Source organism: Pyxicephalus adspersus, chromosome 1 (assembly GCF_032062135.1).
Source record: "Pyxicephalus adspersus chromosome 1, UCB_Pads_2.0, whole genome shotgun sequence".
NCBI lineage: Eukaryota > Metazoa > Chordata > Amphibia > Anura > Pyxicephalidae > Pyxicephalus > Pyxicephalus adspersus.
In genome coordinates this window covers 136,546,945-136,573,055 of record NC_092858.1, presented here as the reverse complement: position 1 = coordinate 136,573,055, position 26,111 = coordinate 136,546,945, and the positions used below count along the sequence as shown (strand labels likewise).

At 36.9% G+C, this 26,111-nt stretch overlaps 1 protein-coding gene across 15 annotated transcripts in view; it reads left to right on the top strand.

The window, feature by feature from the left end:
• The window catches only part of MAP7D2 (MAP7 domain containing 2), a 67,235-nt gene that overhangs the window by 17,993 nt on the left and 23,131 nt on the right, over positions 1 to 26,111 (top strand). For 6 of the 15 annotated variants that reach the window (XM_072428161.1, XM_072428110.1, XM_072428144.1 and 3 more), the window contains exons 2-5: positions 10,394 to 10,471; positions 11,066 to 11,229; positions 21,935 to 22,046; positions 22,645 to 22,743. In XM_072428161.1, coding sequence (XP_072284262.1) covers positions 10,394 to 10,471; positions 11,066 to 11,229; positions 21,935 to 22,046; positions 22,645 to 22,743 — 453 coding nt within the window. Of the gene's footprint in view, positions 1 to 1,341; positions 1,384 to 7,932; positions 7,952 to 10,393; positions 10,472 to 11,065; positions 11,230 to 21,739; positions 21,832 to 21,934; positions 22,047 to 22,644; positions 22,744 to 26,111 lie in introns of those variants that run through there. The other 9 variants (XM_072428153.1, XM_072428128.1, XM_072428180.1 and 6 more) reach the window with 7 other exon arrangements.

Here is a 26,111-nt window from a genome sequence, read left to right as displayed (position 1 = left end):
GCTCCCCCCCTATGCAACTATGGGTCACAGGGAATGCATTTTGGGAAATACTTCCTTTTTCTCAACTTGCACAATGCTGTCACCATTAGAAAATGGGCCATATATAAATGTAGACAGGAAGTGTTTGCAGGAGAACAGCAGCAGTGGCATGCAACAAAGGATAAAAAGGTGAAACCATGTATTGGTTTTAAAAACTACTCTAAAAGTAAGAGTCCTTCCTAGGGGCAGACACAAGGTTCTGCCTACCTATCATTGCATATGATTGCCTCATGTTTGTCAAGGTAAGCCTGGAGCCGAAGAAAGAGACTGCACGACGGGGTGGATAAGGATGCGGCTAGATAAGGGTTAGGGTAAATATTTAGGGGTGCCGTGAGGAGGAGTTTGAGGACAGCACGGGCAGGGACATTAAAAAAAAGTAGCCCAGTGAGGTGAAAGCTTACCGTTCACCCTTTGCTTTGGTATAAGTTGGTTTCTGTTGGCTTTCAGTAAGAGGTTGGTGGTTGAGGTTTACCGGTGATGGAAAATTGGACAGGGGACCCATTTTCAGTGTTTTATATGAGAAAAGTGGTGGAGTATGGGTAATTTTATATTAGCCCCAAAGTAGACCATTGCAGCATGAGTTCAAAAGTATCACTGGTACCACAGACGAGGTGAAGGGTCTTGGTCTTTAAACTTTTGCAGCTGTTAGTGGAATATATTTTGTTATGCTGTTTGTGTGGGGTATTGTTGTATGGTTATTGTTGGTAATAATATTATTGTCATTATTTTATAGATAGATAAAGGATATGGATATTTTTATGGTTACTAATATGTTTATAATGAAAGGTTTATACAGCCATTTTTAATTGAATTCTTTGGGTTTGGGAAAATGGCTTTCAGTGGCAGCTGATTTGCAAGGGTAAATGGAGACTTTTTATCTTCCATGATTATGTGAAAAGCCTAGACATTTGGTCACATGGGACAATATGAAATTAGGCAAAGATCATGTGACCAAATATTTAGGTTTTTCACCATGTGACTATCAATGGAGGGAGTCTAGAATTACACTTCTATTGTTCTTTATTTATCCATTCCTGGGAGATTTTTTGATATCTATATCTGACCCTTTGCATTTAAGGGGTAGCAATGCACCATATTGGTTACATGTATAAAATGCATCTCTCAGCGCCTCCATAGTCATACTTTCCCTTTAACAGTCTGGCAGGCAGCAGACATGTTTGAATGAGGTTAGCATTTGCAGAACTGGTTTCCAAGGTGACTGTAAAAGATGGGTTAGGGCATGCAGCGCCAATAGCAGAGGAGAGCTCAATTGTTAAGCCTCTTTTTTAGTCTTCATTTTCAAATTCCTTTTGTGCTGGAGGTAGGAAAACATTACTCCATGAGGTGAGCATTCAGCTTCTATATTTGTCTGTTTGTGTGATCAGCACACAGCTTTTGTAGGGGATAAATGTACACAAAAAGACTGAAATGTGCAGTGTGTCATAGGCAGCAATGCAACATTTTTATTGTATTATGGCTGCTAAAAAAGAAGGCATATAAATTGATATTTGTTTGCAAGCTTTGCCTGTTCATGGATATCTTATCCTAAAATCAATTTGTTTATTACGATTGTTGGAAATGTTAAATATTAGTATGACAAAGTGATATGCGGGAAGAGGGGCACTATTTATTCTTCCTCCAGGTGTGTGATAAGTGTACATACCGGACATTGCACAGGCGTGTTAAGTATGCATCACTATGTACTATGAAAGCATTGCTGTGTTCGTGAAGATTCACTTTAAAAAGATGACTGTACAATCTGCTTTGCAAATTCCCATTATACTGATCAGATATGAAATAAGTAGTTTTTATATGATATACCTGTAATTGATCACAAGCTTTGATTTAAATCTGATTAAAGGTAACATTAGGAGCAAAGTTTATGCCTAGCAAGAGGCTGTCTGATTTGGATACAATAAATTGGTAGTAAAATAGGTTTATTTCTATATGCATACATGATGAGAAATTCTGCCTGCCCTATGCATTGAATAAAGTAAGCTTGCAATGTGGAAGTGTCGTAGCTGTTTGCTGAAAATGCCAGTTGCCTGGCTGTGATGCTAAACCGTTTGATTCGTTCACTAACCGGGAAAAAGCGTTTCAGTTTTTCTAATCTCTATGCTGGTTCCAGTGCAATAACCGTGTCCTTCATTTTCAAAAATCAATGTAGCATCTCCATGGATGGAATTTTGTGTAACCAGACTGTGTGTTTTTATTTTTACCCTACATAAGTGTATAACGTGTGCAAGAAATGTTTGGTTCTCTGTAGCAGAAAGCGAGTGTAGACCTGTCAGTGTTTTATTTGCTGTCTGGAGGGGAGATTGGTAGGAAGGCAGTACTACAAATTATACCTAGCTGAAATAATTACATTGTTGTTGGCTTAACTTTTTTTTAGGCTTGTGTAAAGAATGCATTTGACTTAATCACACACAGTTTAATTTGGAACCTGTCAGCATCTTTAGGATTGTGACACCCAGGCTGTTTAGCTGCCAGCATTTTAAAGATTCCAACTGAAACCTTTTAGAATTTCGGAATAAAATATTGCCAACATGTACAGAAAAACAGCATTGACAAAAATTACATTTGCCTGCTGTATTCTAAATGTAAAAGTTTTATTAAAGTGGAGCTTTGATCCAATACCTAGCAATATTTATATTCTTTATTGTTACATACAGATATATGCTTGCATTGGTTGATAGATCACCAAATCTTTTGTCCGATGTTTGTAGAAATCACATGCAGAATGTATTATTGACATTGGCCAGATAAGTGTTTTTGACCAGGGTTCCTCCTGAGGTTGCTAGGGGTTCCATGAGCAATTTGAAGCTTTCAGCGCAGTTACCACTGACACCAATGATCTTTTTGGCTATCTGTAAGGGTGATATTCTTCCCACTAGTCAGCAATAAAAGAGGCATTCTTCCCACTGATCACCACACTAATGTACTGTGAGCTGCAGATATAGTAATTTTAGCAGGGGATCCCTGAAGACCTGAAAGTTTATTTCAAGGGCACCCCTATGGTAAAAAGGTCATGAAACGCTCGGCTTGATGATGCCTTGAGGACTTCTGATGCCAGTGTGACAAAAGCAATAACCCCACATTGACCCGCTTTCTATCTCTATCCACCTGTGAAGGAGGAGGCATAGAAGCTAGTTCAATCCACCAATGCTGCTCAAGGAAATCTAGGAAGGGTTCTTTTTTGCTTTTTGGTAACTAGCCACAGATTTTGGCATTTTCCCAATGTCCATCAGTGTACTTGACACTGTAGCTAAAAGCACCAAAGATTACTCCTGCGGCCCCCATGTGACGGGCATTCCTCTGCTTGAACACCAGTGGCCATTCTGCAACGTGTCTAGTTTAAGAATGTGAATAGTTTGCCTATAATGAGAACCCTATTTAGATGTTGAGTCTCATTGGCGACCACATCTATTAGGAAGGGTAAAGCTAAAACTGTTTACTCATTGTATGTTTTAAAGTTTAATGTACTGCATTTATTGGTTTGGTTATTAAAATATTTATAATTTTTAATATGATGTTTATGACACTATAAAGTCCCTGGTATTTGAAGAGAAAAAAATTCTAACTGTATGTGAGCTGTAGATAAAATAATGTTCAGGTCAAGGAATCCCTTCTTTAAAATGATTTTAGGGTGTTTCTCGGTGGTTGAAAAGCCTGCTCAGGATGATGGCTTTGGTTTGGTTATGCTTATGAGTTGGGAGTTCAGGGTTCAGGGGTAGGACAGAATGTATCTTTTATTAGATCCTTGATTTGTCGGATCATTATGGTTTTTAATAAATCTTTATGAATTGTGTGATAGCCTGGCATTATTTTTCCCTCTTTCTCTTTTTTTTACCCCTTTGTTGGAATAGATCCATAAAATACTTAATATCCCTATTTTTCTGTGTGCACAAAAAAATATGCACACAATGAGAACTTGGTAGTTAAGGAAGTTCATGAAAATGTGCAGCAGCGGAGTCTTTAGGGAATTTGTTAGTTTGCTTGACCTCTCCTGATCTTGATGGAGATCAGGGCATGATGAACTCCCTGTTTCTTTGGCAGGTTTTCTTTGAATTGGTGACATGAATTGTTTCACTTTGTTCTGCTTTGTTAATTGAAAAGGTTGCCATAAATCTGAATGTGTGTCTGATAATAGGAAATGTTTTTTGGATGGACTGTTGAATTAAATAAACTCCCATGTGGGCATTTGTGAGTTCTTCTTGTAGGTCCTAAGGCATTTCTTTTGAATTCTATTTTAGTATAGCAGTATATGTGATGGCTTTAAAGGATAGAAATGTTGGAAGTCGGTTGACCTGCATTGTAAAGTGTTAGAGCAGGGACAGATTCTGCTTCCCCAAACACTCAACATGGATGAGACTGGCTGGACTTGACTTTCTGCTGGGATCCTATGTGAGATTGTACTTTCCGTAAAAGAACCTGGTTGAAATTTAAATTTAAATGTGTTTTTAGATGTTTTGCAGTTCTGTTGCTTGACTTTAGGTCTCTAGTTTCATATTTGTTTAGTCATATCCAAAATTGACCAACTTTGTAATAGGGTAATAGATGAGTTGTGCTTGGTATTTTCAGTTGGTGGATCTGAAGAAGTGACGATTAGCACCACCTTAGATATTTCAATGAAATCTGTAGGACATGATTTTCAGCAGATGGCATGAATATTTTGGCTGAAACTCTAAGCTCAGTTTATGACAATCGTGCCTATGTAGGAGTTGAAATAAAAAATAAAAAAAAAGTTTTGTTACTGGCAAGGCCTCCAGGTAATGGTGAGATGTGATGCAAGCCATATTTTCTATAATAGATTTACACTTGCTTTGTCACTTTATTCTTTTCGCATAACATTTTCTTGTTTGCACATGAACACTGCAACACAACAGATTGGCTCCATGTGATGCCCTCTCTCTTTTAGTCCTAAGGTCTGCTGTACAATGGATTTTAAAAAGCTGGCACAAATTCAACATCAGGTACTTAAACTGTTTTCATATAAAATTTATATTTAATTGTGCATTATTGAATGCATCTTCATGAAATCAGAAGGCTCTGTTATGGGTCACTGACTTGTCATGTAGCCACCTCTAAACTAAATTGCCTCTTTCACCGGAGGAAAGGAAACTGGTAGCTGCGGGAGTGGTGGCTGAGCAGAAGCAAGTTCTTCAGCCACAGAGGAGGTGACAGGGAAGAAAGAAACTCCCCTGTCACTGTCCACAAATCTGACACCTCATCCTTTTAGGTCCATCCTCCTTGCCCAGGGCTTTAAAAAAAAAAAATGGCTGGGAATTATGACATCAAAGGTAATAAACACTCTATCTCATGTTTGCTTTATGATTACCTAAAATACTATTGTATGATAATAACTGGACACCTCTTCTTGATGGGGGTTGGGGGGAATAGGTAAAAAAGAATCTATTAGGGAGCCCTCCAAGGCTGAGGGAGTTTATTAGCAAGTTGTAACCAATCTTCAGTGTCCACATATTGTTTCAGCTTATATTTTAGGTAGCCAGACACCCATGTTCAATGATGGCTCAGGGCATTGGGCTCAACTAGATTATGTGATTATGTATTCCATTTTGCATTTTATTTGATTATCAAAGGAAGCCTAAGGGATGACTAGAATAAATATAGGGTTTGAGTCCAATGGAGAAAACCTATTCTTACAAACACAGGGTTTCTCCACTGATTACCTGCTCCATGCCTGTAAATGAGTTGTCATTGGTATACCCTGGATTCCAGCACAGAGCCTGCAACCTGCTACTGTTTTTTTCTGTTAGTAAACCAGATTTCTGATTACAAAGTGGTGATACTAAAGCAATATGATATCATATAACAGACCAACTAGTAACTGCTCAATTAGTGCATTCACATTTATTTTCAACCAGTGATGAACTTTATAAAAAGAAGTTAAGGAATGGAACCATAACTTTTACACCAGTTCTTCTATGAAGAATTAATTGTTTATGGTATGTAAAGGGAAATGACGGCACACACTTAGCAGAAACAACAGCTTTTCTATTTGCATTAGGAGGTAAATTTGGTATTATGCTATGAATTATTTATGAACCCACCTTGAATGTTTGCTGAACTGGATAGATGTTTTTTGTTATTTCATGAAATTTGTTATGTTTTTCTATAATGTACAATGTGGACCAATACCCTTTATGTCAAAGACTGCCAAGCAAAACATGGAGAGTAATCACTGTGGTGCCAGCTTTGGCCTGGATCACATTCACATTGCCATGTAAAGAATCATTTTCTGTAGAACAGGTGCCTTCCTTTGTGTACGATGTGGAAATATAGGGCTCCCATTAGAGTGATTAAATATGTTTTCTTTATTGAGATGTTTTTGTTTGATTAATCCTTGCAGTGCCTTGTTTGTCATTGTAGTCCTTTGATGTGGTTACTCAGTAACTGAGATCTTATACCAGCCATAATCTTGTGAGGCTCAGTCACAGCAGCTTGGCCCTTTGTGCCTCCGTTTTATGAGTGGCTGGTTATTAAGTAAACAATAAGCGGAAGGTGAACAGATGGATTTATAGTGGGTATGGCTAGAGGTCTTGTGTTTCACAGAAGGGAAGCTGTAATAAGGAAAACCCAACATACTGGCTCTGCTTGGTCTACCAAAGTGCAACATAAATCAGTATAGACTTTGCTTTCTGATCTATTTGTTTAAATCATCTAAGGATGTCATCCGCTTTATATCAATACCCCTTTCAATGTGTGTATGTTTTGTATTTTTTTATTTTATTTTATGTGTGTATATGTATGTTTGTATTATCTAGAGATATATATATATATATATATATATATATATATATATATATATATATATATATCTAATTTAACAGGATTTATATAGTGCCAACATATTACGTAGTGCTGTACATTAAATATATATCTCAGCCCTATCAAGTTGCTATGTAAACACTTTAGGCTCCTTGTAAAGACATTGTTGCTCTTGTGGCACCTGAGAAGTTGATATGGCTGAATATTGAGTGTGGTTTTAGGGGGTACAGGTAAATAGAGTTTAAGTCTTTGCCCAGTGTCTGATGTACACATTTGTTGCACTTCTTGATGGGTAATGTTATTGATAGACCACCTCAGTGATAGATCCCACTCTGTACCGTGTGGACCTCAGTGGCAGACCCCCTCCTTCACCTTTGCAGACCTCAGTGACAAACCCCGTTCCATTGAAGACATCCGTAACCATCCACATCTCATTGGTCAGCAGAAAACATTCTGACGTCTGTGTCTCGCACTTCTGTTCTCACTTTTTGCCAGGAGTAGGTAGTATTTTAACCAAGAGATTTACTCTCATGAACTCTCTACACAGAACAGCAGCTCGGCACAACTACGGAGGTTTTTTGGCTGTGTGAAACCTGTTATAGTCCAGGTTAGCACAGAGATGATTGCAGGGTATGCTTCTGGTGTGAATTAAATCCATAGGACATAGGGCCTAAGTTACCTTATTTAGTGTTGGTCATGACTGTCCAACTTATTCAAGGGCACCTGGTGTGAAAAAATCCTAAATTCTTATTTTGATTGAAGAGTGCCCTTGAGGTTCCACCAAAGCTCATAGAGTATGGCCACAAGGTAGCAGTGTAACTCTGACACTGAAGATTTACTACATCAGAGGCATTCATCCATCGTGCATTATTCATGATTATGAACTGAAAAAGCCTTTGTGGTGAATAAAACTGAGATCACTGCTTTAGCTGCTGTCTTTGGAGACTTATAACTATTGACCAGACTTTGTATACATTGTTATAAAAATGACTTTCAGCTGAAGTGTAGAAGCTTCAGATTTGCTGAGCACACATAAATTGTGGGGTTATAGGGTCAGATTTTTATTATTAAGACGTCATGTCTCAGCCGGAGCTTGCTGTCATTTTCTGCAGGTGTCATAAAGGTAAGCTTGTGAATTATCGAATGTTGTGTGGCTATTTATTCATGACAAGGGGGCCACAGTTGGAAGCCTTCCATATTGCTGATTGTATGGTGAAAGAACAAGAGAAGATTTAGGATGTCCTTTTTCCGCTTTCCTTCTATTAGCATTTTTCTTGTCCTTGTATTGGCATGCAGCATATCTAACAACTTTACTTCTCCCCTCTCCCCATCTCTTTCCGAGCCTGAACCCTCTGTAAGCTTCATGTCCGTTTATGTAGGGGCTTGCACTAGGTAATTACTTTGATCCTGTCCTCATGCTTTACCTAGCATTTTAGCTGAATAGCTTCTGCAAAGACTAAATATTTTGGTGGTAAAATAATCTCTGCACTCTTTGGGAGCCTAAGTCCATTGCCCAGCAGTGGAAGTGTATTAGATTTGAAGATTCATTGGTCTGTTCAGATCTGCTACAAGGCAAAGATTTCAGTTGTTTGGCCAATCAAGCATGAAGTCTGTTCCTTTATTGGTGCTCATTTTCTATTCATTTTTTAGCAACCAAGCCTCCATTAGATTATATACATCAAGCATTGCCATTTATTTACATACACTTATAAAGGGACATTACAAAGACTGTACGTTCCCTTTGACCAAGGAAATTACTTGCGTGTAGTTTTGCACCCAGAACTGGAATGAAGCGCATTCCGGAAAAACTCTAGGCAGAACTTTAGTGGTTTCCTCCACTATCCTACTCTACATTTACTCCTCTCGGGTGTTATTTTGTAAATTTTTACTTTTTTACCTTAAATCCTTTAAGGAAGTGCCTGCTATAAGTGTTGCTTTAGGTAAGAATGTAATGTTATTTTTGCTGTAACATATGTGTACTTGCATAGTAGATGTTAATTATTTGCTGGGCAAGAAACACACCTTTCACCCTTGTAACCATGCAAAGGAATGTGATCTGTTGACATAATTGTGCTTTCATTTTGCTACAAGTTCAGAAATGGCTTTTATTACTACTTTCCTTACTGTTAGATATGTATTTTGTTTTGTATGAACATAATGTAAAATTGTCCATGATATGTTAGCAGCTGGCACTGTTTTGGGGTTTTTTTATGCCAGGGAACTTCTGTATTTTCCCCTTTATGACTATGGCTCATCTACCTGAGGATCCAGATTTCTTTCACAAACATGGGTTAATCAGTTTTTACCTAAATTGGCCCTTGGATTCCCTAGGATGACCCTGTCTGGAATGGATTGTGGTAATAAACAATATATTGCAAGGACTGACTGAAACTATGTGACTGATTTACAAAAGGAGTTAAGAATCTTGCCTTTCTCCGTTCCAAAAAAAAATTCATAAAAAACTCTGGCTCTACCCCCTCCCCATTTCACATGTTTTTAAATTTTGCCTAACTTGAAAGGTATGCTCCCCTAAATAACTAGTTTAGGTCACATACTGCCACTGTTTCTGGGTACAGGGGACCACCAATCCAGCAGCGCAGATACACCAGCTGTTTGATGGTGCACTCACACTAATGCCATCACTTGCAGACTCTCTAAGAGTATCCCCTCTATGGACTACCAGTAGTGCATTGGATTGACTGATTCTTGATGGGTAATGTTATTGATAGACCACCTCAGTGATAGATCCCACTCTACCGTGTGGACCTCAGTGGCAGACCCCCTCCTTCACCTTTGCAGACCTCAGTGACAAACCCCGTTCCATTGAAGATATCCGTAACCATCCACATATCATTGGTCAGCAGAAAACATTCTGAATTATATATATATATATATATATATATATATATATATATATATATATATATTCCAGTATATTGTTAAAATGTGCCTAAGCTATTACAGATAGGTGCCAATTCCGTGTGGGTAAAGATAATATTTGTTTTTTTTTCTTTATTTATTTTGTTTCAATTTCGCACTGGTACATATTCCCCATGGCAGTGCCAGGCTTCCCATTCCTTTGTTTGACAAGAGCTTGCCTATTAGTGTCCACAAATGGCTAGAATTAAAAATCTAGACCGCCCTTCTCTCAAATGCCAACTAAGTGTGTAATGGGGAAAAGATAAGTTGGAGGATCAGCAATGGTTTTTGAGTATAGCTTCCACATTAAAAAGAAATTTTCCGCCTAAAAAGAAAAGTAAAAAATGAAAATTTTAATGGTTAGCATTGGTTTTATAATAGAGTGTGTATTGTGCCTAATTTACCCAGTATACCGTATTTTAAGAGAAAGACTAAATGGTGGGGTGCTCAGTGCCGCCAAATAAAGGGATATTTAGTATGGTTTGACAGTGGTCTTAACACTCAACTGTATTTTTGATGGATCTGTTTGTAATTAACATCACTGATGGAATGTAACTCACAATTTCCTGTTAATTTTTAAATAAATTTATGCTTTGGTTGATTATGAATATTATCTGCATAAATATGGATATTATTTCAACCCTAGGTATGGACAGTCTTTTTAAGACAGATGAACGACAAAGGTTGGCAAAGGAAAGACGAGAAGAAAGAGAAAAATGTCTTGGTGAGTTGAGAAAATCAGTGGAAAATATTCTAATCTGTTCATTCTGAAATCATCCTTGTAGAGCTCAATATATTATATATTATGTATTCTATTTTATTCTAGTTTTTATATAAAAGTGTTTTAAAAAGTGTATAAAAAAGTTTACCACTAGTCCAAGCTTTTTTTGTCCTTTCAATAGGAGTTTTTATTAGTTTCCACATCTGTTGGGGATATTCACATCAACATGGTAACTGAGTTAGAAGTGATCATTCAAAATATAAAGAGTTGCCCCCTAAGCAATACATTGGTGTAAATGATCCAGTCAAAACAAATGTTACAACGTGGACAATGTCTGAAATTTCCCCTACCCATAAAGGTGTCACAAGCACAATTTACCCAGCTGGGTAACAGATGGATGAAACAGTTTCTAACAGTTTCCTACCATCTACTCCAATCTACCAAAAAAATAAAAAAAAGCTGTGTTTAGTCTTTAAATATGCTATTCAAAAAATACCAATTGATTAGATATCATTTCATTGCATGTCTGCATTTTAAATCCCATTTTTGATGTTGGGCACTTCCAAAACATGCTACTCCTACTTGTTTGTTTTGTAGCTGCCCGAGAACAACAGATACTAGAAAAGGAAAGAAGAGCAAAACTACAGTACGAGAAGCAGATAGAAGAACGATGGAAGAAGCTGGAGGAGCAGCGGGTGAGAGAAGATCAAAAAAGAGCTGCGGTGGAAGAAAAGAGAAAGCTTAAGATCAGGGAGGAAGAAGTAAGAAATCTTTTACTGTATTTGATCATTCCTAAAATATAATTGGGACCTTAGAGACGCTGTCATCAGACCATATATTTCAACAAAAGTCTTCCCAATATGTATGCATGGTATTATTCTGTACACGCTTCCAGATTTTGAAAAAGCCCTGGACCACAATGGGTGCTGCCATATTGGATGTTATTTCAGCAGGCCCAGCTGCTGAGCTGTCACATAAATTATGCTCTTCTAGCAGCCATTGCCAAACAGGGCTCCTCCAGAGGTTTCTTGAGGTTCCTTGAGATGTGGCTGACTGACTACCCATTTGATGCCAACTTAGGTCTGGGCTAATGGAACTTGGTTGAGTCAGCTGCATGACTCTAATAATGATTTTGTCTGTCTGTAAGGTGGTATTCTAGCCACCATTGTAAGGATGGCATTCTACCTACTGGCCACCAATTTAGAGAAGATTCTTGAAGTGATCCCCAATCAATTTCCTTGAGACCTAAAGATTTTATGGGGTTCCTCAGGTGTAAAAAGGCTGAGAAAGACTGATCTAATAAACCCATTTCCTTCTATACCATCAGCTGCAAGGTTATGTAGGGATGTGAAGAGTGAAGGTGCCTGGCTAGCTCACATAGTAGACAATCCCAGACTACCAGGGGGTCTGTGGTTAGCAAATGGCTCTTCTACAATAATCAAACTTTATGCAAGTTTAAAGAAACATTGTAAGTAAATAAAATGTATATAAATTAAAATGCAGCATATCTGATTTTTTTTTTAGTTTGGTGACAGATTAAAAGAAAAGAAAAAAGAAACCCTAAGAGCTGTGATTGCAGTATGTTGTATTCATTGCTTTGTTTTGATGCCTGTCTGCACTGTTTATAGTACAAACCAACACTTGCACATCAGGATTGAGAACAAGTAGAGCATCAGGGTTACCTTTGCATTTTGTATTGCAATGGGGATTTGTTGCCTTGTTTTGGGTTTTTGTGATCTTTTTTGGTAATTACAGGAGTAACAATCTATAGCTTTCTGGCAAGGAAGATATGAACAATAGAAGTGAAGCAAAAGCCTTCTTCTTTCAGAAAACATGGTGCCTTTTTTTTTTACAACTTTAGTTGCTGTAAATTTATTTTAATTGACTAATTAAAAGAATTCAAGCTGTTCAGTAAATGATTTAGGATCAAATAATGTTTAAGCAAAAAATCAGGTTTCCTAGAAGGTGATTTGAGTATTTTTGGCCAAGCCAGTTGTTACTTTTTCAATATTTACTAATCTCTGTGAATGTTCCCTTGCTAAGTTAATGAGTGAACAGCCTAAACTCAATAAAGTTAACCCTGATGTTTCACGAAAACTTGGCCTATAACAACAGGGAAGGGAGGATAGGGAAAATATTTCTTTAGACACTTCTGCTCCTGAATTTATTACAATAGATGGTACCTTTTTATTATATATGTTAGTGTGTGTGTGTATATGTAATATATATATATATATATATATATATATATATATATATATATATATATATATATATATAATATTTATTTATAAATTGAGTACAGTTGTATTTGATCTAAATCCTGTTTTATTCTGGAAAATGGTGTTCTGCACATAGAACCATAGATGCAGAATAATAGTATTTATGGGAACAATTTCAATTTTTTCTTGTTGCCTGGAAACTGTAAATTCACAGAATACAGTGTCAGTGAATATTGTGTAGACAACTGTAAAGCATTCTGTGCAATTCTCCATTGACCATGGTCAAGTTATTTCAGAAGCTGCTATTGGCATAAATAATGAAGGTGCTACTTCCTGTAAAGTATGCTGGACATAGTCTTCCAGTCTCTTACACTATTAAACATGTCAGGAAGGCAAGAACAATATTTAGGAGAAGGGCTTTTTCAGTTCATCCAGCTTTCCTTGTGATGAACAAAGAAAAAAATGCCATTGCATCTCACGTTTTTTTATTTGACCATACTGATAATGGTTGTGCTGATCTTCACTGTGCTAGTGCGTTACATTATTTGTTATTCTCAGGAAACACACCCTAAAAAATGTTATGCACTAGATGTTCGAGCACATGCATGAAAGCAGACGGTGGCCAGCAACAGGCTGCAGGAGATCTGGAGTGCTAAAAATAAACATAAATACAATCCGTGGGAGGTAGAAACATTCCCATATATGAATGTATTCTATGAATTTAGCGGTTTGTCTGGAGTTCAGTTTTATTGTTGATATCCACTTTTATGCTTCATGAAAAGCTACATGATTGCTCTCTTTTTATTTCGTCAATGCAGAGGAAAAGAATATATACATGGTGTCCTAGAATAGTTATATACTATTGCTTACCACCTACCGAAAATACTTTTCAGACCATTCTAGGTCAATGACTCAATATATGTTGAAAGTGAGCCTGCAGCCAGTAAAGTCAGATCTTGTTTTGGATCATTGACTCTGAATATTAAAGCTACAGGGTATGTATGATAAATAGGCGATTAGCATTTCACAGGTCAGTAAAAGAAAGAGTACATATTCCCTTTCTACAGGTTTCATTCATTGTGGGATTATTTAGGATGGTAACTATTGGAAGACCAAATAAGAATAAGTAATAAAACATTTGCAGTTTTGGATGACATGAAATCCCAGTGGTTGTTGATTTATAATTATAGATTTGCATAGATGAGAAGTGACTTATGAATTGTACTCATCAATGAACCATCATTTTCTAACCCTTCAAGATTAGGATGTTGTATTAAATACTAACAATGTACTACTACTCAGTAATAGGTTGGCGGTAATGAATAGTTTCTCTGGGTCACGTATGCCTTGTATCTCAAAAAAATCCTGGAAATGAAATATTGATTTCCTGGTAAGGGGATGGCATTTTAAACAGTTTAATGTAATGATGACCTAAAGCTATTTCTTCCTGCTCTGGTCCCGTGGTTTCTTTTCTGAAGGGTCTTGGAGATGGCCATTAATGCTCTAAAGATCTTATACACACAGAATTATTTGTTTAGAAATTCCCAGCATGGTATTTTTAACTCACCAATAGATTATTTATTACATTTCATCTATTTGTAGATGTAATCTAGTTAATTACCATGCTCTTACATTATTCGATTTTCTTTCTGTAGCCTATGTCTAAGCAAATAAGGGGAATAATAAAACCTATCATCCTGTATTGATGTGACAACACTGCTTGATGTGATGGAAGCACAGTTAGTGTTGTCAGCCTGGCCCAATGCACTAACTGAAAATTTCCCTTCTTCAGTTGTGAAATTATTTCAGGAAACTAGAAAGCTAACTATATTTTTTTACAGCATCAACAGGATGTGTAACATGTATTCTTTATAGAAGAGGCAAGACAAAGGTAACTGGCTATCCAAGAATAGGAAATAAATAAAGTTAGCATTTTTTGGAAGAGATATCCGCTCTGAAACCCGCAAATATCTCTCAGTATTTGTTTCCTCTAATGACTGATTAGGCCCCCTTAATCTTAGCAATTTTTTGCCACAAGCACCACTTATTGATTATTTGAAAGGCAAAAACAACTTGATTTATAAAGGTGTCATAAATTAATGTATTTGTAGACCAACATATGTAGAAAAGGGAAGATGAAAATGGGCAGGGACATTATGTATTCTTAAATTTCTGGCTGAGCTATTCATCTAGAATAGGAAACCAACACACACTAGCTTAATTTACAAAATACATACCACCACTTACCTTGTCTTTTTAATAAGGTTTCCCAGGGTTATAACTTCTGTCAGGATTTATTGCTGTCTATTGCCTATGATTTCACTGTATCTTATGCATTGTGTATTGGAAGTTGCAGCATGTCAGATCAAGTCCACCTCATAATTTGGCCGGTGGACACCCAGCATCATCTAGCCAAGGGGTGCCCCACTTTTGTCATCCATGGACCAGAATGCATAATTTTCAACACCAAGAGGGCCAAAGAAACCTAATAAAATGTCCTCCAAAAAATGTAATTGCTTCTAATGTACAGCCAAGTGTACTGATCGCAGGGGCCAGGCGTGTGTCCTGCAGAAGGCGCTGGGGCCAGGCGTGTGTCCTGCAGAGAGCGCCGGGGCCAGGCGTGTGTCCTGCAGAGCACCGGGGCCAAGAGTTAAAATGTCTCTTACAGCTCTGTGAACCAAATGCATTAGTATGTAACCAACATTGTATAAAGGTCTGAAGTAAATAACCTACAGGTGTGCAATCTTCACCCTTAAAATTAAAATTATTGGTGGACATTACATCTTAATAGATTTTATTGAATATGCCAAAATGTGACCCAAAAGTACTGATACAATACTTCACATGAGATGGCTTCATAGCTTGTTTTGACATCTATTGTCCATTCTGTTCATGGCATGTATGACATACACTGCACCTGTTATAAACAGAACAAATCTCAGAGGGTTTCTATAGTACTAACAGTGTCCTTGGTGAATGTCTAGGTTATTTTGTGAACATTCTTTCCTTGGGTATTGACTTATTTCTCCACAGAAGGCAGAATGTTATTTGTATACTGCTTTGGTGGAGAAAAAACAGAATGTTCTCTCCTTGTAATGTGGATGTCTGCAGTGATCTCATTCTCTTATCCGTGAAAATGCTGCTACAGGCCTTCATCTAACAAAAAGTTTCCATAGAGAAGTGCATCTATTCACTATAGTTGGAAAAATGTGTTTCACATAGTAAATGGCTTTTTGTACTTGAGTAATTTGTATTTTAGTTTCTGGTAGTTTAAAGTAAGTTTAAAGTGTAACTCCTGTTTCATTTTTTTTTTTTTTTGGTGCCCACCATCACCACGACTTTCTACACATCTGTGTTTGAACAAAGCCTGAAACTATGCCTTTCATCACGTCATCGTACAGGCTGTACTTGATTGCAATATGTTTTAAACAACAAAAGACGATCAGGACAGTATTTTTTATCCAGAAAAGTTGGCAACCCCAGACATGTGCTTTTATGACTTTAGGCAGGTGTTTAATTCAGAGTTCTTAAAAAGTAGATATCAGGAAATTAAAGAGAAACTACACTCAGAAAGCTCCTCAAAAACCAAGCCTCTATAATTACTAACTTCTGAAATGTTAATAAAAAACTCAACTTTTTGAACCTAGCTAATTACACTTGCCTTTCTGTTGTATGCCACCCATTACTACTATAGCTGTCGCCATCTTTGCTGTTCCCTGGTGTTTACCTCCTGGTTAGCTCTTTGCTGATGGTGTGCTGATGCAAAAGACGAGCTCTACGTTACTGGATTTCCCATGGGAAGGGAGGGCGAGACATGTTCTTATCTTCCAAACACCCATACAGCTTTGTTTCTTTTAGCTGCTGATTTCTGTGTCACCACACATATATGAAAGGGTCAAGTAATTTTTTGTTAATGTTTTCAAAGTTATATAATCAATATTATATAGTACAAAAATATAAAGTGACTTGGCTGGAAGTATAATATTTACCAGAAAAGTATAGATCCCCCCTTTTCTTTTTTAGTCTTCAAATATAGAAGCCTCAGACCTGCGTCTTGCACCTCAGACTGAATCCGCCATGTTGTTATGGCAACCTAAGATAGAACCAGCAAATGACAATAAAAAATTTTACAAGCAGGTTTTGGCTATTCTGTCTACTTTCACTTTCCTGTATTCACTTCACTTGTCATTCAGTAGATGTACATGATGCTATTCACTTTTCATCAGTACGCCAATGATTCTGCTTTTCATGGAAGTCTCGGCTAAAAGCAACCCTCCACTCCCAGAGGCCTAGCACTTCCCTGTAATGCTAGCATTCTACTCCCCTGAGACTTTTCTCGCTCTTAGGCCAACCTTTAAAAAAAAATCATCGATGGTGTGTGAAGCTGTCATGGTAACTCCAGTCTGCGCGGTCTCCCGAGAGACATCTCTTTTTGTCACATACCACAGCCGTAGAATGTGAAATTCAGGAATAAAAAGTGAACTTTATAAATGTAATGTGGTATTCAGTGTGCAAAATATTCTCTAACAAAATACATAGATATCACAGATTCCCATTCCAAAACATCAAGAATTCAGTAACGGATTGAGTATTGTGCATATTGGAATCCAATAATCACAGTTAAACCCCAATCAAATCCAAAATCAGGCAAATGTTCAAATCAACAATATTGATTTGGGTGAATTATAAGTGTTTCCTTTTGAAAACTAACTTTTCAAAAAACCCATTGTGTTGCTGTGCTTGGCTGTATCCCACCTATCCATAGATTTTCCTACTAACAAAATGAGGTGCGAAACTTGTATACCACCTACATCTTGTGCTTACAAGTTCCAGCTCTTCATCTAGACACATGGTTTCTAATGTATTACAGGAATCTTCTGGCCTTGCATCTATACAGTGTTTCTGTGCACTTATTGACTTTCTGATTTCTGTTACAGTTTGCCTTGTTTAGTTGTGCTTTTAGCAAATGAGAAATATGCAAGTTTAATAATTAGATAGATTGTAACCTCTTCCCGGGAAGGCCCTTTCCTCCTCTTTTGTCACTGTCTGTATTTGTCTGTCATTTGCAACCCCCTATTTAATGTACAGCGCTGTGTAATATGTTGGTTCTAAATAAATCCTGTTTATTATTAATAATAATGTTTTTTTTCATTCCAACTTTAAATCTATTTTTAAATAGTACCTCGGGGGGTCTTTATATCTGACTCCCGTCCTATAAAAAGTGTCATACTGGGAGAGGAATGGATTGTACAATGCTGTTCATATTACACATAAAAAGCTTGCAGGATAGCATCACTACCATGCTGCTTCTACAACATTATCCTCAACATTTTCCAATCCTAGACCTGGACAGGTTCTTGACCAAGTTTTATTTTTCCTAATGGCAGTGAAGAAATATGATACCGTATCAGGGGTGTTTGGCTACGTTGTCTTGATGGTAAAATCACTTCAAAAATGGATTAATAGAATTACAAACCATTTGAGGACTAAACCAGAATTTAATTATCCTGCTACAAAAAGCACCAGGTAGCACACAGACATAAATTACATTTTATATGAGACCACCCATGTCCGTTCCCCTGCCTTCTATTGTGCCCAAGAAAGAAGGATGTAGAGATGTGACAATGTTTAATATATGGTAAACCAAAACAAGTCAGATTTTGCGATACTCCAATGAATAATACTGGTCATGAATGACAAATGATGGTTCAATACAACAGGAACAATCAATTTCGTTTAATTCAATCAGCTTTTCTACAACCAAAAAGATTTTTGTGATTACACTACCCATTTGGAACAAATGTTTTCCGGGAAAAAAAATTATCCAAACAGTAGAATACTCATGTTGTTCCGTGTATGACCAACATTACAGTGAGCACTAGCTAGTGTTCTTTCTTTATTATGCAAAAATATTTTATGCTTTGCAGATAACTGACAATTACCAAATAGGATCTGTTTGGCTAGTTGCTGAGGACCTTCCTACTACATTTCTACCATCAAGTAGAAATACCAGTTACTATATATATATATATATATATATATATATATATATATATAGCTTTGTTATGCTGAACTATAATAGTCTATCATTAAAAAAAATGCCACCAGGGAGGGCTCTTGGCTGGGTGCAGCTGCAGAAGTGAACCCTTGGGTCCAGTACTGTGCCATATCCCAATGCATAATGTTAAAGAACAAAAGTGCCCTGTTATATGCTACTAATATGTGGGTTTCTTCTTTTTCACTACTTAGTTGTATATAAAGCCACATTTGAGCAGCAGTTGCCTGGTACCTCCTTTCTTCTTCAAAATGATGCTGACTGCATGATGCAGTACACAGAAACAGTCACTTGAATTGCAACATTTTTGCATGAAAAGGATACATTAAAGCTCTCCTATATGTAAAAGGAGCAGGAAGTGTTGTATTCTATATTGCCTGTATTTTGTTAGGGAAGTTTTCACTCGCATCCTGTTTTGGTGAAACTGCAGGAAGTGAGGGAAATCCCCATCTTAGACAATTTTTATCTACCTTGCTGCTTCAGTGTCGGCTATAAAATTAGGTTTTCCATTACAATTCTTCCCACTGTCATGAGTACAGATACAAAAGGTAACTCAGACCCAGACAGCACTCACCACTTTATCGAAAATAAAGGAAAAAAAAATTTAGCTTTAGACATTCTAACCACATCCGCCCAGGTGACGATCCAGTGAGGTAAGGAATACTAATATTTCTTTAACATCCCTAGTGATTAAATAAAGAGGTATATCTATGTGTAGTGTCTGTAAGACGCCTTATGTGTATTAGAGATATTTTTAGCTTGATTAAAATCTTTACCTCCACCTTTAGTTGCACCTTAATATTGACACAGTTGTAACTACTCCCTTTTAGTGTTTGGTTCCTTAAACATAGTCATGTAAGCTGGGAGTTATATAATAAATTGTTGTGAAATATCCTGCAATAAGTCTAAATAAGACAAGATTATCTAAACTATACATGTACCTTTCCTAAGATCAACTTTTAACCAAAATGTACACATTTTTCACAATGGATGCAATAAAAAAAAAAAAACTGTATGAATCGGTAAAAGTCGATTTATACATTTTTTAATAAACTGTATGAAGATAACAAGTATCAAGGGAATAATTAAACCCAAGAGATAACTTGATGGTTCAGAAAACACAACTTTTTAAATGTTCTTATTGAGTTTACATTAAGCTTCGGCACCATTATAAAGTCCTCTACCTTGGGCCAGTAGGCTAAAGCCAAGATTACTGCTTTTACTTAATGAGTTTACCATTTTGAATCCTGTACCAAAGTTTGTAGATAAAGGTAAAAGTGGGCTTAACACTTTTGAATTGAGGTGTACTTTACCCGGTACAATGCATTCTGTTGGTGTACCAATGTTTCCGTATTGCAATGCAGCACAATGTTAGGCAACTCATTTAAAGGATTAAGCCTGTTTTAGAGTGAGAATGACAACATAGGAGGTTCATGGCAGAACTCCTGTGTGCATTTTTTCAGGTCATTACTTAAAATAAATCTTCCAGAGAAAGAGACATGGAAGTAGCCATTCATTGCCTTTCTGTAACAGCTGAGCTGCACCAACAAATCTTCTACACTACACATTAGTAACCAGTAAAGACAAGACAAGGGGCATTTGAGAAAGGCAAATCTACTAAGGCAGTTGACAAACTATGACATCCTCTTATCAAAATATTTATTTAAGTAATCTTATTTGTTTTAATAATAGAGCATTGACTAATGGGTAACCATGCCTAAAACACATTGATCTGAACCAAGCCAAGTTTTCTGTTTATATGGCCATGTCAGCACAGCTCTGTTCTGCATTTCTACTCCAATTTATTAAACCTCCAACAACCTTTTTTTTTTTTTTCAATAATGTGTGTGTTTAATTGTATATTGTGTCTCTCCCACAATGTGTTCTTAGTTCAAAGAAGGATTACATGGAGGTTCAATAATGCATCAGGTTCCACATTCAATGTGCAAATAAATGCAACAAGGTCCTCATTTTAAATTCAACCCATTTCCATTCCTGTATTGTACTGTGTACATAAGGAATGACTCATCCTTGCTAGTTCTAAATTGATTTAAATTGATTCAGTAGATGCCCTTTTTCCCAATTCCTAACTGAAGTCCCTAGAAGATAAAAAAAGATGATAGTGCAGTCTTATAACATGTAGCTGCAATGTTGTTGTATTGTTGGAATTAGCTTACTGCTGAACTCTTTTTATGTACACGTTGTCAATATGTATTCTTGTTAAATAGCTCTGTTAAAACTGTTCCGACTCATAACTACGTATTCTATTGATTATGATTTGATATTCAGAAGTATGTTGTTACATGGTAATAACACTTCCATTGTATTTTTCTTAAAGATGAACTCCAGGCAGATATATATGTCCATACATATATGTATGTCCATACATACATAGATCATGTAATGCATGTTTACACATCTGTGTAAGTACCTGAATTGTACTAGGTGTCGGCCTCTAGCAGTTTCTTTACAGAAGAGCTCAGTCTGAAAGTCAAGGAAGCTGCACAATGAGCCATTCATTTTATGTGATAACTGTGAATATGCTGATAGGAAGAGAGAGAGTGGATTGACACAGGTATACTGCATTTTCAGGCTGGGAAGAGACAAGTTGCAATTTACAGTAACTTTAACTACAGCAGAAAACAATCCAGTCCTTTATCCTACCAGATAGAGCTTTGCTGTGTGAATCTGAGGACTGGGTGGATAAAACTACAAATCATTTGGCAGCCTATTTTAATATATGTGTGTTGTTCTATGTGTATTTTGCTGTCGCACAGGAGTTCAGCTTGAATCTCTGATATAGTTCAGTTGTGCTTGATTGAATTAATGCAGTTCAGTGTGACCCTCCCATGTTGTAAAGCAGGCTGTGCGTGGCTGCAATGAGTTAATGCTGTGAAAGCATCCTTCATCAGATGGTGAAGATCATTGGATGTAATACCAAAGGGACCAGATGCTAAAGCCAGTGATGCAACTTGTATTATTTACCTCCTACAGCCCCTCCAGTGACAGCCAGTGACGATGAACTAAAGTAGCCACCCCCTTTTTTCTTTGCTGGGTATGAGCTTATTCCCCTCTGATTTTAGTCTGTAAGTCATTTGTCACCTTCAAGGCACACCTAGAAGCCTTTCTTTAAACAGCTAGATAAAGAGACCACCAAAGCAACTTTGTTTTTTTTTTTTACTCTGCTAGGAGCGATTAGAAGCAATGATGCGTCGTTCTCAAGAACGCAGCCAGCAACTAGAACAGAAGCAGAAGAGATGGTCCTGGGGTGGTGCCCTGGTAGCTGGATCCGGGAAAGATGGTGAGTGCTTCCAACCTGCATTGCAGTCCTCTGAATCTTCTTTCACATGTAAAAGGGTATGGCAATCTAGATTATGTTGGTGGGGACCTATATCATGTCTTCTTTGTGTTCTACTTTTTATAGTTAACAGATTCCTCTGTTTTTTGCACTTAAAGTAGATTCTGTTTTGACTAGCATTCCGTGTATGTAATCATATAGAACTAGTCATTAAGGAGTTAAGTCCTCCGAGCAGAGTCATTGATTCTCCATTAGTAGGAGTGCCTTGCAGTTGATGGGTTAAACTCTTGTGACTCTGCAAAAAAAGATAGAGATGATGTAATAGAATTGTGGTGCATAATCCTTCCAAATGAAGCATTTACTGACTATTAACCTGTGTTTATTGTTTAGATAATATAAATTGTGTCTTGACTACTCTTTCCAGCCTGTATACTATTACTTTTAATAGCTAATATATATTTAGAATGTATTTTTGTATATAAACTATAATCTTTATCACGTTTTTAACCTTTATGTGTATAAAGCTGTATAATGTATTTCTCTTTAATGCAAAATCATGTATTCTGTCCTTCTTGTCTTGCTCTGGTTTTGTGCTGTGCAGGTGATTCAGAAACCCCCCCATCCCCTGTACTAGGTTTAACTAGCAACACCCCTGACACAGAGCCTGTGACCTCTGCTGCCGCTGATGAGTCCTCCAATGGTATTTTATGAGTACCACAGAACCACTGTGTGTCTTTAAGTGTTCAATCACATCAACTTCATCATCAGCCCAGCTGTTTACCCTGAGTGGTATATAGCCCAGTGTTCACACAAGTGTAACGTGTACCACATTGTACATAAGTGTTTCCAATGGATCCAGAACTTCATGCATGACATTACTGTCCCGTGACGCATCCCATATCATGCCAGCCATCACAATCATCTGCTTTGATTTCGCTGCATATATATATATATATATATATATATATATATATATATATATATATATATATATATATATATTTAAATATATATAAAAACATTAATAAAATTCTAGTAACAATGGTGTTTGCATCAAATTTTGGGCAGTGTTACAGTATATTTTGGTAACGTTATGTATCCAAAATTCAATAAATTGGCTGCTAGATAGTTAGTATTCAAGATCATCATTTGTGAAGGTCACCCAAACAATGATATTTGCACATAAGGAATAAACCCACCCCTACAGGTGCGATCCGTGCTACTCCCCGATGTAAATAGGTTGGTTTATTTTAGGTAGTTATTAGGTTTTACATTTGTTCCTTTTGAATAAAAAACATGCTTTCACTTCCATGTTTGGGCGCAAATCTAGGTTTAGGGTGCAGGGATGTTTAGGTCTCATCACTTTTACTGGTCATTGAATATATTTATTTCCTTAATAAGCAGTGTAGCAATGTTGTAAAATGGTGCTGAATGCTTCTTTTTTAAAGAATAAAGAGGCATCAAGTTGTATCTGTTTTATTCAGGATCACAATGTTTTTTCCTTATGGGCTCAGGAAGGTTATTATATGGCTCTATAGGAGTCTTCAGCCATGGATTACAGGACAGTTTAGGCTTGTCAGATACTAGTAACCATAGATCATATTTAGGTATACAGTAACCTTGCCAGCTTTATTCTTTAATAAATAAATCCTAGATTGCCTTGACACACATACTTAGCAGCCATGTATACAGTAGGTATTTGTACATAAATCTGAGTCTGTGCTGTAGGTTTAATTAATTCTCCCTGTCAGGATTTCCTGCCTAGTCATAATCCCTTCCTCCATCCCCCATGACTTTATCTGTTGAATAATGTAAAACACACCATAATATGCCAGTGGCACAGAATCCAGCAGCCCATGTACAAATATACTTTCCAGATTCTCAGACATGGGTATTAAAGAAAAACAAATTCTATGCAAAAATTAATTTCAGCTAATGAATACTTTGCTATAAGTGATTTAGGTTTAGACTGCACAGATTGCCTTCATTCTTTTTATGGTTTTCTCCGGCAGTGACATTTTTATTTGTATAGTATCAGGGTATCCATTTGGGTGACTTAATGTGCTTCGGAAAGTTTTACCTTTTTTAACTTGAAATCCTGTTCTCCAATTTATTATTAATTTTATTACAAAGTCTTACAGCTAATATTCATTATGTTTTGTATATAGAACCATTCAAATTGTTTTTACAATTCCAGGGAAAGTGGTGACATCATAATGACTGCAGTATAATGACATGATTATGGATACAGCCTGAGGACATGGTTGCCTATATGTATTTGGAGATCCCGTACATTTTTGGAGTAGCCTTAATGGCATTGTGTTATTGTGCCATGGTATGGAGTGTGTTCATACTGATTGTGTAGCTCCTGAAGCTGTAATGATTTAAGCTTTGGAAACAAGTACAGCAAGGCAGCAGTGTTGCTAAGACTGTTCACCTATGAATGTCTGAAGCTGGATGATTGATGAGCTCCTGGAAGACCTCTGACAAACGGTGTTGGCTAAAAATGATTGATTTTTTTATGAACCAGCTAAGCCAGCAAATTGCAAATGTTTTAATCTTTTTAAGTATGTGTATACAGATTTCCCTTTCTGCATACCTTAAAGAATATTAGTGTAGATTCCTAAATTGTGAGGTTCTACATGCAAATATTTAGGAGAATCAAAGTGATGAATCTGCAATTTTCTTACATAGTGACTGTCAGATATTTTCCCTTTAACATATAATGGCTGGTACTGTACATATGTTTACATTTATATCAGTACAATCCCAATATTAGGATGCATAGAGAGGGTTTTTTTTATTTTATTATTAGGCTTTTTGGGGGAATACTAATCAGGTTCCAGAGCACAGACCTTTGGTAATATATTGGTGCTCAACCAAAGCTGTGAAGTTTCCCTGTTACTTACATCCAGTATGGTGGCCATAGACAAGATGACAATTTTAAAGTCCTGTTAATCTGGGCATGCTTGAGGGAACTCCCTAGGGGTGTGCAATTCTCTGATTTGCTTAAAAGGAAGTGCAGAAGAATGTGGTTCTGCCAGGTAAAAGGTTGTTGAGCTCCAGGATAAACACATATTATTTAAATACAGAGGCATGTGTATTCCTATATGAATCCTAGTATGCTTTGTGTATTTCTTCCACATCTATACAGTCCACTGTAAAACTTTGTCTTTGTGTAGAAGTTTCCTATCATTTAGACCCGTCACTGCTGCTCTCACTCTTTGTGCAGGGTCCTGGTCTTGTATCCGCCTCCTCCTAAAATGTTCTGACTGTAGTGTGTAGATCTAGTCATCCCTTCTACAGCTCTGCTCTCTGTACTGGCTATGTACAGCACATTAATGATGTCACTGCTGGGTTTTAGTCATTTGTTTTTGAAAGGCATTTGGTGTTCACAAAGTGATTTTTTTTTTCTGCTTATGAAGGATATATTTCAACTAAACTTTTTGTGCACCAAATGCAGTTTTAATAATCGTGTGCTAGAAGCTTAGCTGCCCAAAGCTACTTACCAGAAGTTGCCTTTCCTTTAGTTTTGTATGCTCAAACTCCAAAAAGTGACACTGGATTGCTTGTTGTAGGTTCCTGGGCTGTATCCATTGTGCAATCACATTTAGCCATTTTTGCTCAATTCTGTCTATGGCATTCCAAGTCCATATATTTAGTTGTACATCTTAACAAGACATAAGAATATGTACTCTAAAAAAGATTAATGTAATTATGTCAAGGCATAAATATAGAAATGGTACCTCATGCTGTTGTCAAGACCCACATACAGAAGAGGAGCACTGTGACAATATTATGACTTATTTATATGTTGGGATTCTCGTTTGTTTGATCGTATTTAGGCCTAGAATGTACCACATTGCTTTTATGCTTTGCATTGCTTTGCAAACATTAAAGTTCTCCCATAATCAGACGCAGCAAACTTTCATCAGCAGGTTGCCTGAACACTGTGGAGGTGGCTTTCATGCCAGTTTTTAGCATGTATGATCATAGTTCACGTAATGACATTTAAATCCATATGGCTATGTCACTGGCGTCAGCTAATGTTTTTTAAGGTAAACTGAA